This window comes from Taeniopygia guttata, chromosome 6, assembly GCF_048771995.1.
Source record: "Taeniopygia guttata chromosome 6, bTaeGut7.mat, whole genome shotgun sequence".
NCBI lineage: Eukaryota > Metazoa > Chordata > Aves > Passeriformes > Estrildidae > Taeniopygia > Taeniopygia guttata.
In genome coordinates, this window is record NC_133031.1 from 35,852,501 (window position 1) to 35,868,277 (window position 15,777).

The following is a 15,777-nucleotide window of genomic DNA, read 5'->3' on the forward strand; positions in this document are numbered from 1 at the left end:
CTGCCGGGCTCTGACCCCGCCGCTCTCCCCTCCCGCATCACGGCCATCCGCAGCTCTGCTCCGGACCGCTTTTCCCCTCCCAAAGCGCCGCTGCTGCTCTCGAAGCGCTGCCCCGGCCAGCGGCGCTCCCGGCCCCGCCATCCCCCGCTGCCCCGAGGGCTCGGCCCCGCACCGCGCCCGGGCCCCGCAGCCCGAGCCTCGCCGAGCACTTCCAGGAGCATTTCCCGATCAACCCAGAAGTGCCTGAACGCCCTGAGGAATCCCAGGAGCGCGCACAGCAATATGGTTATTACCGGATGATATTTGGGAAGAAAGTGCTAATGGGCAATCTGGTGTTTATTTTGAAACTGCTAACAATGATTTTTCTCTGGTAAAAGGCAGTGTCTGGGCTCACGGCTGAGTGGGCTTTGAGCATGGGCTCTAACAGATGGTGCGGAGCTTGAGGTGCGGGATCGGCCCTCCGCTCCCGGCGCCCGCCGGGCTGGGGGAGCGCCGGGCTGCGAGCAGCATCCCTGCCTGCTTCCCTGATTCCCTGATTCCCTGCTTGTTTCCCTGCTTCCCTGCCTGATTCCCTGCCTGATTCCCTGCCTGATTCCCTGCTTCCCTGCTTCCTTCCCTGCCTCTCCTCCTGCTTCTCTCCCTGCTTCTCTCCCTTCTTCCCTGCTTCCTTCCCTGCTTCCCTGCTTCCTTCCCTGCCTCTCCTCCTCCCTGCCTGCCCGGCCGTGCCCCGGCCCCGCGCAGCCCCGGCCGGTGAAATGCGGGCCGGGGTCTGCCCCGCGCCCCCGGGGCTCTCTGCGCTCCGCAGCCCCGCACAGCCCCGCACAGCCCCGCACAGCCCCGCGGAGGGCCCGGGGCTGCCCAGCTCCAGGTATTGTTTTGCAAACAGAGGGGTCATAGATGACAGCGCAGACATAACAAGGCGGCCGTGGCCGCGAGTGTTTGTTGTCGCAGCGTGCCATATAACTTCTGGTGATTGTTACTTTTCCTCTGATGAAACCACGTATTTAGAAGTGATTTATTTTTTATTTTGTAGCACAAACAGAAATCCATAAACTGTCGGTTCAGCGCCATTGACTCTTTGATCAGTTACTGGGCTATTTTTTTCCTCTCCCGTCAGCGAGGAGAGATTAAAAGCCTTTATTTTCAGCCCTTTTTCTGCTGCATAGGTACGAGCCGAAATGGACAATAAAAGTGCACTTGAAATGCGTCCACTCCGCTCCTTTATTCGGCGCTAACGAAACTTGTAGCTGCCTATGTCAGCCTCTTAATTACACCACTACAGCGATTTCCGAAAACATTTAGCTGCTGTATACAAAGGAAATAAACCCACATTGTCAACTCGAGAGCGCTCCGGAGTTTAAAAGGCTGCTCTGTATCCCAGCGAAATAATTATTGAAGGGTACGACGCCTCCGTCTTTGTCAGAGTAATTGTGCTTGGCCTGTCAGCTCTGCTTTTCTGCGGGAGGAAATCCCCTCCTTTGCTGCCGGAGGTTTTTACAGCAGGAGAAAGTTTCTGCGGGTGGCAGCGCGGCCGTGCGCGCAGATTGCGCGGGGCCCACCCTGACCCGGGGGACTCCCCTGCCCGTGCCTCGGGGGCTGCAAAGTTCCCAAAAATAATACATATGAGCAGGCCCGCAGTGCAGAACAGGCAGCGGTGTTACAGCCCGGCAGATTGGGGGAATGGTTTTAATTTCCATCGCTGGGATCTGATTTCCAGAACACTGGAAATTATTCCCCGTTCTCACCTTCCTCCCTATTCCCACAAAAGATTTTTAAGAAATAGTAATTTTTTAAAATAATAATAATAAAAAAAGTCGTGAAATGTCTCTCCAAAAAAAAAAATTAAAAATAATGAAAAAAGAAATAAAGTTTATTAAATCCCAAGCTTTGTGTCTTGTAATTGCTACGGTGCAACGCTGATAACACGTAGTTATCATCGGAAAAGTTGACCAAGACAGGTTAAATAATTTAATAAGGAACTGCTTGTAATTATGTTATTTACAAGGTATGACAGAGGTTTGAGGAAGAAACAGAAGCTGATCTCAGGGAAATGGACGGGTTTGGGTGACCCCTGGAGCATGGAGTTTGAATTATGGAGATGGGGGGCTGAGAGGTGAATATGGACTAGAGGAGAACAAGATGACTTTTCACCTCAGCACATTTAACTTTTAAATCCAAATAAACGTCTCGCGTTACTGGATGGTCGCGTTATAAAAGAAAAAGGACTAATCCCGGCCAGTTTTGGAGTGTGGGGAAGGGGCTGCCCTTTCCTCACCGAGGAAAAATATCGCCCAAAAAAAAAAAAAAAACAACCAAACCACAAAAAAACTTACAGAGGGGGAAAAGTGCATTTTAAAATAAATCTGGGTAACTCGGTGGGATTTTTTTTTTTTCCTTTCCTTTCTCCCTCGCTAAATTAATTATATCAAACATCTGTTCCCATGACGTTGTCCTCCATGCCACACACGCCACTGAATGATCTCAACCCTGCCTCGGCAAGCAACAACACACCGTTTTCTCCTGCCCAAATATCCTCCGGTAATCGGGGCTCGGTGGCAGCCCCCCGATTTCCCCGCTCCGGTAAATGAGAACTCGGCGCGCTCGGTGCCCCCCACCCTTCCAGGCAAGGGCAGAATCCAAACTTGGGAACTCGCGGGGAAGAAAAGCGGAAACTTTCTCACCTGTTTGGTCATGGAGTCTATTAGCCGAACGTACAGGTCCTGCTCTGTCCTAACTCCTGCGGAGGGAAGGCACAGACAAAATTGCGATCAGGATTTCGGGAGCTGAACCCCCCCAATCCCACAAGGAAAGGATGAGGTCAGGCAATTAACCGCAGCGGGCAGGGATCGGCTCCGCGCCGGCTTCGGGGGGGGAAAAAAAATAAAAATCCAAATTGAAAAAGAATAAAAATGAATAATGATGAAAAGCAGGCAGGAATCGGGCGGGGATGGAGTTGTGCCCAGCGGCCCCCCCGGGCCGGATCGCTGCGGGACCCCGCGGATTTTCCGCGGCCGAGGAAGCGGCTCCGCCGGGCCGGGGCTCCTCTCTGCCCGCTCACCCCATCCCAATAATCACCATCCATTCCCAAAGTAAAAAAAAACCAAAACAACTCCCTTAAAAGTGCCGCTGTGCCCGAGCAGCCATCGATCCCCTTTTTTACTTTCCACTTCAAGCCCAACCGGTTAATCATGTGAAGTACCATTGACTTATCGATCCTTTATGTTTTGTTTTCCTTATATGCCAAGGAAAGAGCCGTGTTTACACGCGTGTAATTTTAATCTCGAAATCTTTATACCCTTTATCCCCCTGCTCCCCCCCAAAAAAAGGCCTCGGAAGGAAAATCAGACTTTTCTGCGGCACACAGACGCTCAAAAATGAGAGAACGACAACTTACCATTGCTATACAATAACTGAAGTTTATAATGAATCCCATTGTTAGTTTTTTCATTGTTTGGCTCCTGCAAGTAACGATAAATAATTACATTTAGCATGAAAAATATCTCCCTCCTCCTGCTGCCCATTTTTCTCGTCCCTGAAGCGGCTGGGAATTAACAGTTTGCAGAAATTCAGCCCACGGTCACCTCTTTTTTTTTTTCCCTTTTTTTTTTTTTTTTCCTTGGTGTGGAGCGCTGATGATGTCATTAGCTCGGTGCAAATATGTCATGTTTTGCCGTTTTCCCGCTGTTTAAAATAAGTCGGGGCCGCGGCGCTAAGTTTCTAAGCCCGGGGTTTATTCGGAGCCGTGAGACCGGGGGGAGCCGCACGTGGCGTGGGCGCCGTGCTGGGAACCAGCTCTGCTCCGCTCAATTACGCTTCAAAAATTACAAAAAAAAATAAAAAAAAATTGAGAAAACTGCCAGACTTACTTTCTCTTTCTCCACAAAGTCCACAAAAGCCGTTCTCTCAATCTCCACCGGCTGTCCCTGCCTGTCGTACAGAGCTAAGACGAAGTGGAAAAAATTGGATTTTCTGAGATTGGAAGGCGGCTGTTTCTCGAAATGTGCCCGAGCCAGCCCCACGCCGCTGCGGGAGAAAACAAGACAAGGCGTGGGTGAGAGCGGCGGGAAGGGGCGCGGAGGCTCCGCGGCCGCGGGGGGACCGGGGGGATGCGGGGGGATGCGGGGGGATGCGCGGAGCGCGGAGCGGCGCGGAGCGGGGAGGCTGTAAGCGATACGGGGCGGGCGGGGGGGTGGGGGAGTTAAGGGGGGGGATTTACGGCCGGGATGAGAAATACAGACGGAGAAAACCGCCGGGAGAGGATTTGGCAGACGTACCTTTGGGCGGCCGTGTTAGCATCCACTACCCCAGCAGTATGCATCCATGAGCGGACGGGGTTCATCCCACTGCCCAGCGGTTCTTCTTTCATGGTCGTCCCACCTCTTGGTATATTTTCCTGAATCCCAAACATTAAAACAAATTTGGGCAAAACCAGCTCCTAACCAAAAGGGGTTAAAATTGAGGGAAATGTCAGATACGGGGTGGGTTGGTTGTTGCTTGATTTTCTCTCTCTCTCTCTCTCTCTCCTTGGCGACTGGAATATAAGAGATGACTTTACTCCCTGTGATCAGTAGGAGAAAAGCCCAGTTCAAGTCTTGCTTCCTTCTTCAATCTGTCCTGTATTGGCACGACATAAACAATTTACTGAGTACTTCTGTGCGGCGAGTTGGATGGCGTTCCAGTTTGGTGGTTTAAAAAAAAAAAAAAAAAAAAAAAAGAAAAAAAAAAAAAGAAGGAAAAAGTATAACTGCAGCCGGCGACAGTGCGAGGTGGCTTTTTTTTTTTTTTAAGGGGGGAGGGGGGGAAAAAAGAATAAATATTTTTGTTGTTGTTGTTTGCAGACGCGCTCAACGTGGTGTCATCCTAGTAAAAACCGGCTCGGCAAAAAAAAAAAACCTTCAGGACACTGCTGAATCGACCACTTTCTGGCAAGGCTCTCCTGCTCCAAAAGACAAATAAACGGGGGGGAGAAGGAAAGAGGGGAGAGGAGGAAAAAAAAAAAAAAAAAAAATCGCTGATTACCGCGGAGGTGTTGCCGGGCACACGGGAGAACGGGGCGCGGGCCCGTGGCGGCTCGCGGAATGGACGGAGGCGCGGCGAGCCCGGCCCTCCCTCCCCGAGGAGCGCGGCCCTGCCCCGGGAGCGGACCCGCCGCCGCGGGACCGCCGCGTCAGCGCTCCGTCACACGGGGCGGGACCTGCCCAAATACGGACCGCGCTCCGCCCACCCGGACCCCCGGCACAGCACCCACATCGCGACATCGCGACACACACAGCGACAGCCGCACCGGCCTGACCGGACCGCCGGACAAAGGGCCCGGCCGCGGTACCGGGGCTGGAGATCCGTGCGCGCACCGGCCCCGGTGCTCCGCCGCCGGGTTCCTGTAGCTCCACACAAACATCGCTTTTCCTATATGTATATATGGTTTTTTATATATTGATATGGGTGTCTGTATTGGTATATATTGATTTTTTTAATGTATTGATTTAAAAACATCTCTATATCCTTATCTATACGGCTATTTTATACATATTGATATAGGCTATTTTATACATATTGATATAGGCTATTTTATACATATTGATATATTTTATACATATTGATATATTTTATACCTATTGATATATTTTACACCTATTGATATATCTTATACCTATTGATATATTTTATACGTATTGATATATTCTATACGTATTGATATATTTTATACACATTGATACATATTTTTATACATTCACACGTTATATCTCTATATCTTCCCCTCAAGTGATGAGCCTTTTCCGCCCAGTGTGGGCTGCGACTTCCCAGTACTATTTTTTTTATATATAATCTCTTTTTGGATATTTTGGTGTTTATTTTTTGTGTATTTCCCACGTCCCCGCGTTAATATTTCCCGAACTCGGGGAAATTCTGCGTTGCTATCTGAATGAATCGGTGAAAAGCGAAAGTCCGATTTACGTTATCAGGATCCCCTTTCTCCAAGGGGTGAGGGAAAAGAGGGAAAAAAAAAAAAAAAAAGAAAAAACGATGTGTTAGAAAGCAATCTATTTTGCTGGTGTTGGGGGTTAATGACTATTGCCAAAGATAAGTGAATTATCAAAGCTGTTGCTCTACCCGATCTCAAAATCCATTACATTGCTGGCCGTCTAATTAAATACGTAAGTATAATAAAATCATATTTTATGACTATTTGAGGGTAATGAGATTAGTCTTTAGAAGCGATCGCCACATATTAAAGATGCCACTGTCTATAGAATGTTAATAACCTTAAATCAAAGTGTATGGAAACTATTCATGAGAAATTAAAAGAAAATTCCTGTATTCATAATCAGCCCGGAGCTTTTGAGGTACAGTAGAGCAGATTACAAACCCAAACACTTTTATCGCGCGGAGAGAGATCCCAAAGTTCCCAAACAATGCCATGCTCGCGGTGGCATTTGGTGGCACCGACACGTTTGGGGACCTGGAGCGGGCGCGGGGGCTGCGGGTGCCCCCAGCCCGCAAAATCCTCCCTCCTAAAAATAAGGCGAAAAATGCCCAACGCCGCTGGTACTGCGAGATATTTCCTCAAATGAACAACGCCGAACTTGGTGCTTCCCCTCCGCTAACGAAAGCTTAAAATCATTTACAGTATCTTTAATTCAGATTACACGCGCCAAGGCGATTTAAATCTGATTACCAAATTAGAAGGTTTTAAAACAAATCCTTTTAAATCTGATACTGTTGACTAAGGAGAGGAGACAAAAAAAAAAAAAAGTTCCATAAGCCCATCACATAAGGTAACGATCCTGCCCCAGAAAGAAAGGGAGTTTTAAACCTTTTTGACAACAAATGCAGCTGCCCCACTATTTTGGACGATATTAAGCGAAAATGAATGCAAATCTGTGTTCAGAAGCCATCTGGCCAGGAATGGGGGAATCAGCTGCTCCTCACAACAGGCTCTGAGCCTGAATCTATTTCAGCTCATTTTCTAGATCATCTGGTCCTGCACCCAAAGCGTGGAAAATACGGTCTTTATCATTCACCAACTTTATCTTTTTTTTGTTGTTGTTGTTGTTGTTGTCACTCTGGCTGGCTGGAGCTGCCGGGAGCTGCTGCTGCTGCTGCCCGCACCGCCCCGCACCGCTCCAGGCCGGCATCCCTCCCGCTTCTCGCTGCTCTCGCTGTCCCCTCCGCAGCCCCGGGTCCCCTTCCCCAGCCCCGGGTCCCTTCCCCAGCACCGGGGTCCCTTCCCAGCCCCGAGTCCCCTCCCCAGCCCCGGGTCCCCTTCCCCAGTCCCGGGTCCCCTCCCCAGCCCCGGGCCCGCTCCGGGCCGCGGGAGCGCAGCTCCGCTCCGGGCGCACCTTGCGCGGAGCGCGGCCGGAGCCGGGCGGGCAGGGGGTGTGCGCGGCTGCGGGGGGCGGCCCGAGCCCTCCCGGCTCCGCGGCCCTCCTCCTCCTCCTTTTTTCCACCTCCTCCTCCTCCTCCTCCTCCTCCTCCTCCTCCTCCTCCTCCTCCGGCGCCAAGTCTCCCTTTTGTGTGAATTTACGGGGTGAGGCTTCAGTGATCCCCCCGCAAATTTGCATTTAAATAGCGACATCAAGCGATGCGCGTGCCACACACCAGCGGGCTCCCAGATGTCACGGCGGAGCCGCTCAGATGGCCGCAGCCCAGCTGTCCCCCGGCCCGGCCCGGCCCCGCACCGCCCGGCCGGGCCCCCCTCCTGCCCCGCACGGCGGCCGGACCCCAAACCCCGCACCGTGCGGGGCTTCGAGCCCATCCCCTGATTCCCACCGCCCTCAGAGTATTCCCCGAAAGTTTATTATTTTATCTTTTCTCCCTCGGGACAATCCCCTCGGGACTATTATCTCCATAATTTCTTTTTTTTTTTCCTATTATTATTTCTTATTTATTTCTCATTTCACGGTTTAAATCACCCAAGTTGGAGAGAGTTATTTTGGTAATTTCGCGATTTCCTCGGCCCTGGGCCGGCCCCGAGCTGCTCAGCTCCGCGCTTCCCACCGCACGAACTTTCCCAGCGGGAAGTTGCGGTGGGAGCGGCGGCCCCGGCCCCGCTCTCGGGGGGCTCGGCCGGGTCCCCGCAGCTCGCCAAGGTCCGTATTTCAATTTTACTGTCGGAAGGCGCCTTCATTACCAACGCGCTGGTTACACCGGGTGTAATTTATACCCGGTGCAACCGAGGCAAATCTCTACAAACTGACGCAGGAGGGAGAAATCGGTGTTTTGGGGTGAATCGGTATTTTGGTGTGTTTTCAGGGCGTTCATTCCCGGGCAGGCGCTGCCAAACGCGGGGGCCCAGCCCGGCCCTTGCTGGGGGTTTCGCGCATCCTTGGCCCGGGGCAGAGGCCGAACGGGCCCAGCAGCGGAGCGGGGCCGGGACCGAGCGGTTCCGCCGCTGCTTTGGGGTCCTCGGCCCCGCCGCCAGCGCAGACCCCCAGAGCCCCGCCACGGGCCGGGGGTGCGGGAAGCACCGGGACCCCCGTACCGCCCGGCCGTTCGCCTTTCGGGGCGGATTCACCCGCGCCCGCCTCATTTCTGAGCTCGGAGCCGCATTCCTGAGCATCCCGGGCCCGCTGCGGAGCGCACGGGGCCAGCGGGGCGCTCCGGGGATGGTCGGGGGGCCGAGCGGCTCCGCGCCCCGCGCAGGCACCGCGGGGCGGGCACCGGCCCTGGGGGCTCGGGGCAGGGCGCGGGGAGGTTGTCCCTGTCCCTGATTGTCCCTGTCCTTGTCCCTGTCCCTTTCCCTGGCCGCGACCGGTGGCCCTGGATCCCCTCGGCCGACCGCCCGCGCACCTCCCGCTCCCCTCCGCGGCTCACGGCGAGTCCATCTCGGGGTCACGGATCTCCCTGTGGGTGCAGAGCTGCTTTACCCAAACCGACTCTCGGCCCTGCGCTCCCCCCGCCGCGTTCCCGCGGCCCTGCGCCCCGATATTGTTACATCAAAATTAGTTATTAAAAAAAAAAAAAATAAAAGGGAAAAAATAAAAGGGAAAAAGGCTTAAACTCTATAACTCCCGCCGTGCCCGAGCGCCAGCCTCGCTAGCCGTGCGCCCAACGGGAGCTTTTCCTCGGGAAAAAGTCCCCGCGGGCGCTGCCCGGCTCCCGGCGGGCGCTGCCCTCCCGGTGCCCGCGGGATGCGGGAGCGCTGCGGGGCCGCCGCGGCTCTGCCCCCCGGGACCCCGGGCAGGGGCTGGGGGCGGCCCGGAGCCGCGCGGGCGGAGCAGCCGGGGCCGCGGGGAGCTGGCGGCCGGACAGGTCCCGTCGTGCGGCGGGAACAATATCAACTGGCTCCAACTGAACAAACAAGGATCGATCAGATAATTTCAGATATTATAATTGGCTTTAATTAAACACACTTCGTTCTAATTAACTCTGAAATTTTAGCATGCTTTGGGACGTTGGTGTCTGATTTGATATTGTCAGTCCAGATGTCCTAATAAAATTCAATCCTCCACTCAAGACTTCAATATTCACTAAGAACAAAATGCAAATTAAATGTAAAACCTAAAGTATCGCCAAAGGTATAATCAAGAAAGGTGTCTCAAAACTTCTCACTTTTTATTACGCAGTAGTTAGAAAATGCAGATTACATCCTAACAAGACCTCGACTGAATAATAGAAACCTTAACCCTTTCGTGGTCAGGGCTCGCTCTGCCCTGCAGGGATCGGGGAACATCCTCCGCCAGCGCACGGGAAACACCCGCGGTGCGGTGCGGTGCGGTGCGGTGCGGTGCGGTGCGGTGCGGTGCGGTGCGGTGCGGTGCGGGGCTCCCGCGCGGAGCGGCCGCGGGGAACCGGCGGAGCCCCTCGGTACGGGCCGCTCTTGCCGGGGAGCCAAACTTGCCGCTGTCACGAACACTTTGGTCCCCGAGGCAGCGGCGGCGGAGCCCCGGGCCGGCCGGGCGAGCGCAGCCGCTCCCGCACGGCGGAGCTGCGGGAGAGCCCCGGGAGCGGCACCGGCCCCGGGCTCCGGGCGGCGGCACCGGGGCGGCCCGAGGGGCGCACGGAGCGGGGGAAGGTGCTGTCCCCTCGCCCCCGAGCTGCCCCGCAATGTCCCCACAAGCCGCGGTGCCCCTGTAAATAATGAAAGCCTCGGGAGCCGCGGAGCCGCGCGGTGCCTGCCCGGCGGTCCCGGGGTGCTGCACCGGGGGGACCCCCGAGCCGGGCTCGGCGCCAGAGCTCCAAAAGCCGGGCTATTCCCACATTAAACATTTGTATGTTTTCCATGCTAATGGAGTCACTTAAAGCTGTTGCTAATTTAACTTTTTAAAAAGGCCGCAGCGTGGCGATTTGCATTTTCTTGAGGATATTGAAAGGAAGGGAAAAGCGCTGGGCGGTGAGGCTGCCCCGAGCGTAGCTGGGGGCCATGCCGGCATGAAAACAGCGAAAGAAAAGAAGAAAGAAGGAAACCGCCGCTTCTTCCCGACTGTTAATAAGCAATTTGTCCCGCCGCGATTTACATCGCAAAGACAAACGTGTCGGGGCGCCCGGCCCGGCCCGGGGCCGCTCCGCGCTGCCCCGACATCGCTCCCGCATCCCGCCCGGCGCGCAAGTCCCGCGGCCGCGGGCGGCCGGAGAGAGCCCGCGGCGCTCCCCGCGCCCCTCCGCCTGCAATTCCCAATGAATTCGCGATGAATTTCCCAGCGCCCCGGTCTGGGTAAACAACAAGTGCTGGGATGGCCGTTTCCCTCGGCAGAGCCCCTCTCGCCGCCGCCGCCGCTCCGTACGTGGGGACCGTGTGCCATCTACAGGACACTGCGCGGGCGGCCGCGCTCCGCGCCCCCGGCCCCGCCGCCTCCCGCTCCCCCCGCCGCAATCAAACCATCGATTGTTTGTTATTTCAACTTTAAATTTTTTTTTTTTCTAACCTCGCGTTAAAACTTTGAGGTGATAAAGATTGCGGCGCTGCCCGCGATTTTTAAACTTAATTAATTCTTTTAAATTTTTTTTTTTTTTAGGTTAAAAGATGTGAAATGTAAAGATAATGCGATTTGATTTGTTAGTCTAACTCCCCGATTTGAGAGTTGATGTCCCCAAAGACCGGGCGAGCTTTTTCCCTTTATTTATTTTTATTAAAACATCAATCTACTCTGGAGCTGGGTGAACTCAGTTTCACCTAGAGAACATAAAATTCTCCATACCAAGGAAATAAGCACCTTTCATAAATCAACAGTATTCCTGACAGATCGATCAATTTTTGGTTGTTAATCCGAAAGGAGGAGTTTTAATTGCTTTCTGCCTTTTAGCCCGGCCACCTCGGCGCGGCGGCTCCGGGAGCGCTCGGCTCTCCCCTCCTGCGTTTGGGAGGGGGGGAAAAAAACCCCGGAGAGCCTTCCGCGCCTCGTCCACGCGCGGAGGGCCGCGCAGCATCCCCGGGGCGCGCAAAGCCCGCACCCGGCCCGTCCCAGGTAAGCGGGAGCTCCGCGCTCCACCCGCGCATCTTCCCGCATCCCCACGCGTGGGCGGCCGCTTACCTCGCGGAGGGCAGCGCGCAGGGCGGAGGGGGAGGCGGCGGAGTGTGCGGAGATCTCCGCGCTTTAATACACTTCTGGCCCAGCGCAGCCCGCCGGTGCGCGGGGCGCAGCAGTGCGCAAGCGCCCCCCCCGCGTTCTCCGCTGCGCGGGGGCGGGCGGGACGCGCGGGGCGCCCGCGGGGGCGGAATCGGCGGCGAAGCCCCGCGGGGAGCACAAGGAGGGGTGGGGGTTTCGTCCTCAGCCCGTCCCGCACCGCGCCCGCTCCATCCCGGGACTCGGCGCATCCCGCATCCCGCGGGGGTTGCCCCGCGGAACGACCCGCGGAACGACCGGCCGGCCCCGCGGAGCAACAGTTTGTCCCGCGGGGGAACTCACCGCTGATGGCTCCGCTCACAGCCCGCCGGTTCCGTTCCTTGCCCCGCGCCCGCCTCCCGGGCCGTGCTGGGCGGTACCGGCGGCCCCCAGAACTTCCCGGCCCGCAAAGAACGCCACTGGCTGCGAGAGGTTTTATTTTGTTTATTTGTGCTCTTCTTTCCCCTCCCTCTCCCACTTTAGCCCGGGAACTCCCGCAGCATTGGTTAATCCTCGAGGAGGGATAACTGCTGAGATCTTCAGCCCGCTACCACCGATGCTTCCTAGAGCTCCAGCAGCTCTGTGAGGGATGTGCAGCTACAAGATGTGAAGGTATTTAGAAAAAAAAAAAAAAATAGTAGCGGTTTCCAAGTCAAGCAGATTCCTGCAGGGAAGTGAAGTCCGGGTTTAGGACTGGAGCTACATTTGTAAAAAATAAACCTATCGGTGTTAGGCTATAAATTCAGGGAACATTCACCCCCAGGTTGGTTCTGACGGCAGCTCCTCGCTGCTTTGGGTTTAATTTGTACAGTGAAGGGTTTGGGCAGTCGGGAGAGGAGGAAGGCTGCGGGCAGCGGGGCAGGAGCCTGCCTGTGGTGTTTGGGGGGGTCCGAGCCGAGTCTGGGGTGGGCAGTGCCCCCCAGAGCTGCCTCTGCTCAGAGCTGCCTCACGGGGTTATTTCTGCCGGACAAGTTCAGCTGCTCCTTAAACCCCTGGGAAACAGCTGCCCAGATGTGCTGCAGGTGGGGAAAGTTTGGGTTAACCCTGGAAAAGACGGCACAACTCTGCTCCTCCTCCTCCTCAGCGTCCCGGGGCGTCCCCGGCACAGGGATGGAGCAGCTCAGGGCTTGGGGAAGGGGTTCCACGGCTGGCCTGGGGCTGGGAGGGTGGCCCAGGAGGAATCACCCAAAGCGGTCCTAGAAGGTCCCGTGGATAACTAAATTTGGACTTTAATTGTTTTGCAATACCCTGAGCGCACGGGCCGGGTCGTTTGTAGGAATGCCTGGAAAAGGTGGGAAATACACGCATTTTAAAAAGTGCTCCTGAGTGGAAAGGAGAAAACGTCTCCGCGGGCTCCGTGGAGTCAGGAGGGACGGAGCCCAGAGGCAGAGCCGGGGGGAACCGGGTGCTCCAGGCCCGAGAGCTGCGGATTCTGCCCAGCCCGAAACCCCCCAGGAGCCAAGGAGATTCCCAGTTTGCTGCTGGAAACCAGCGGGACTCGCCTTCATTCCCAGCTACCCCCCTTCGCACGGGGGCTGAGCTGGGCTCTTTTGGGGACAAACCGCTGTTCACAAAGTATTTATCAAACAGATTCCTCCAGAGCCGCCTGATGTTCCCGGGGCTGCGGGGGATGCTCTCCCCAAAAGCTTCACCCCTCAGCTTTTGGCGCACCCCTCGGAAGAGCTGCAAGGTTTGGGAATGGATTGTGCCCCTCTCCTTCTGTCCCCGATCCGCTTTTCAAACATTTCCGAACATCCCGGATTTTTCACGGCTTGCGTGACTGCGAGTTCAAGAGAGAGGATGTGGCAGCAGCTCCCAGCGGGCAGCCAAAATCCCGGCTGGTGCCAGCGGTGCCAGCGGTGCCAGCGGTGCCAGCGGTGCCAGCGGTGCCAGCGGTGCCAGGGATGTCGCCCCGGGCCGATGGAGACAGGCGGAGTGAGCGAGGCTAAAGGAGCGCTCCGGAAAATAAACAGCAGCCAGAAAATATCGAATTGAAGTGTTGCTAGCGGAGAACTCCGCCGGCAGACTCGGCTGGAAATTAGCTGAGACACCACGGCACAAAAACGCGTCCTTTTCACGAGGCAAATGATCTAATCAAGATGTATGTGCATGACAATGCGCTCGCAGGGAGTGAAAGTTGGAGTTATCTGCTTCAATTACGGCACTTCCCGTGTCCCTGTCCTGGCAAAGGATGAGAATAATAAATATAAAGCGTTTTTTTCCAAGCCTGTAACTGTTCAGTAACTCAGCTCCTATTAAGCCGCACGTGAGGTATGGATAAAAGAAGTTACCGGGTAAAATATTGTGAATATTCCTGAGGAATGAAATAGGAAATGAAATGTTAAATATTATATGAAATGCTGGCTTGCAGCCAGCGGTGCCTCAATATCCAACAGGACACAGGGATGTGCCCAGGAGGGAGAATTGATTGTGAGCTCTTGGCATGAGAACGGGAACCAGAGAAGGGTTTTGGGAAGTTTACTTCCTACAATCAATCATGAAATCACGGGCTGGTTTGGCTTGGGAACTGGAATCCCCCATCCCAAAGCAGAGGGGATGGACAGCCAGGGGATCCTGTACCCCAAATCAAAGGGGATGCACAGCCAGGGGATCCCCCACCCCAAATCAAAGGGGATGCACAGCCAGGGGATCCCCCAATCCCAAATCAAAGGGGATGCACAGCCAGGGGATCCCAGAATCCCAAATCAAAGGGGATGCACAGCCAGGGGATCCCCCATCCCAAAGCCAGGGGATCCCCCATCTCCTTTCAGGCTCTGCAGCCTTATCCATCAGTTCTGGACAGGGTTGGGGTTCCTGTCTGAGCAGCTTCATCAAGAAATGAACTTTGGCTGAACACAAATAGCACAGAAAGAGGGAAACCAGATAAAAAGTGATGCAGGCCTCGGTTTCTTTTGAGCTAAACTGAGTGATCCCAGGTGTCAGCACACCAGAGACCTGCCCAGGTGTGGTTTGAACTCACTAAATAATGGATTTTATTTTGTCTGCTTTCTTTTGGGTGGAATTATACCCACAATCTGTTTTTCTGTTGTGTTTCTAGCAAGCAAATTCTGTGTTTTGCTGCTTGAATTTGGTTCACAATCAGGTGCTCAGTTTTTATAAGGATCAGATTTTTATCTGTTGGACTTCCAGAAATTATGGGTGATGTTGGTAAGAGCTTATTTATTATTTATTGCTTTTATTGTAGTGTAATAGCCGTGAAATTTAAACATGAAATAAACTAAGAAAAGAAATCCTTCTGCTCAGTGCATCAGCACAGAAGTGAAGCTGGCCAGGCTGACATCACAAACCCAAAAATGCAAGAATTTGGAGGATATTTCCATTAATTCATTAGTGCATCCTAATTATTAGCAGTGCCAAAAGGTGTTTGTGACCTGCAGCGCTCCATGCCAGCAACCTGCTGAAAAGTAACACTGCAAATACACCTCATTTATTTATTTACTTCTGAAGTGATAGATTTATCTCCTAACTTTGCTCTTGTTTCCCAGCTTTTTATAGGACTCTTGGACAGTTTATAGACAGCAGCTGACACCTGTAAAATTCACCTGGAGCTATTCAGCAGTTTTAAACACCTCGATGCAATTTATCCAGAACTCTTGATGCACAAAAAAAAGGCAAAAATTGATTGGAGTGGCCAAGGAATTCTTCTGTCCTGTCTTTAAAAAGTGGGTATAAAGCTGTCAGCTTTATGCATCACCTGCATCTGCATCATCTGCATCATCTGCACCCCTTCCCCAGGAAGGCACCGACCCCTCAGCTGTGCTGGGTTTTAGTTTCATTAATAAATTCCATTTAGAAAAATAATAGATATAGAAGAGGAGAAAAAAAATTCTGATTTTGTGACTTTGAGAGCTTTTGCAGTGCCAGGCTGCTCCACCAGGGCTCTGCCCAGCCCAGCTCCAGGTGACCCAGGCAGGGGGGGTTGGTCCTTCCCAAGGCTCCAGCAGATGTTCCTCAAGACATCCGTGGGTTTAAACTTAAAACTTTGGACACAATAGTCAAAGGGACAAAAAATATGATTTTCAAGGTGCTCTTTATTTGTCCCTTGGCATCCTGGAGCAAAGGGGGATCAGGGGGACCTTGTGGCTCTGCACAGCTCCTGCCAGGAGGGGACAGCCGGGGGGTCGGGCTCTGCTCCAGGAACAGGGACAGGAGCAGAGGGAACGGCCTCAGGCTGGGCCAGGGCAGGCTCAGGGTGTGCACAGCAGGAATTGCC

General features: G+C 54.2%; 1 protein-coding gene and 1 long non-coding RNA gene across 16 annotated transcripts in view; one reads left to right on the top strand and one right to left on the bottom strand.

Moving 5' to 3' along the window:
- Positions 1 to 11,951, bottom strand: part of EBF3 (EBF transcription factor 3) — a 130,320-nt gene extending 118,369 nt beyond the window's left edge. For 3 of the 15 annotated variants that reach the window (XM_072931367.1, XM_030276638.4, XM_072931364.1), the window contains exons 1-4: positions 4,275 to 7,117; positions 3,867 to 4,023; positions 3,395 to 3,458; positions 2,682 to 2,737 (exon numbers count right to left, since the gene is read on the bottom strand). In XM_072931367.1, coding sequence (XP_072787468.1) covers positions 2,682 to 2,737; positions 3,395 to 3,458; positions 3,867 to 4,023; positions 4,275 to 4,408 — 411 coding nt within the window. In that variant the 5' untranslated portion in view covers positions 4,409 to 7,117. The other 12 variants (XM_072931361.1, XM_072931362.1, XM_072931366.1 and 9 more) reach the window with 12 other exon arrangements.
- A 3-nt stretch (positions 11,952 to 11,954) lies between these two features.
- On the top strand, positions 11,955 to 15,002 carry LOC115495839 (uncharacterized). The gene is made up of 2 exons (XR_012056781.1): positions 11,955 to 12,155; positions 13,134 to 15,002. It is a non-coding gene; the product is annotated as an uncharacterized lncRNA (long non-coding RNA).
- The last annotated feature ends 775 nt before the right edge of the window (positions 15,003 to 15,777 follow it).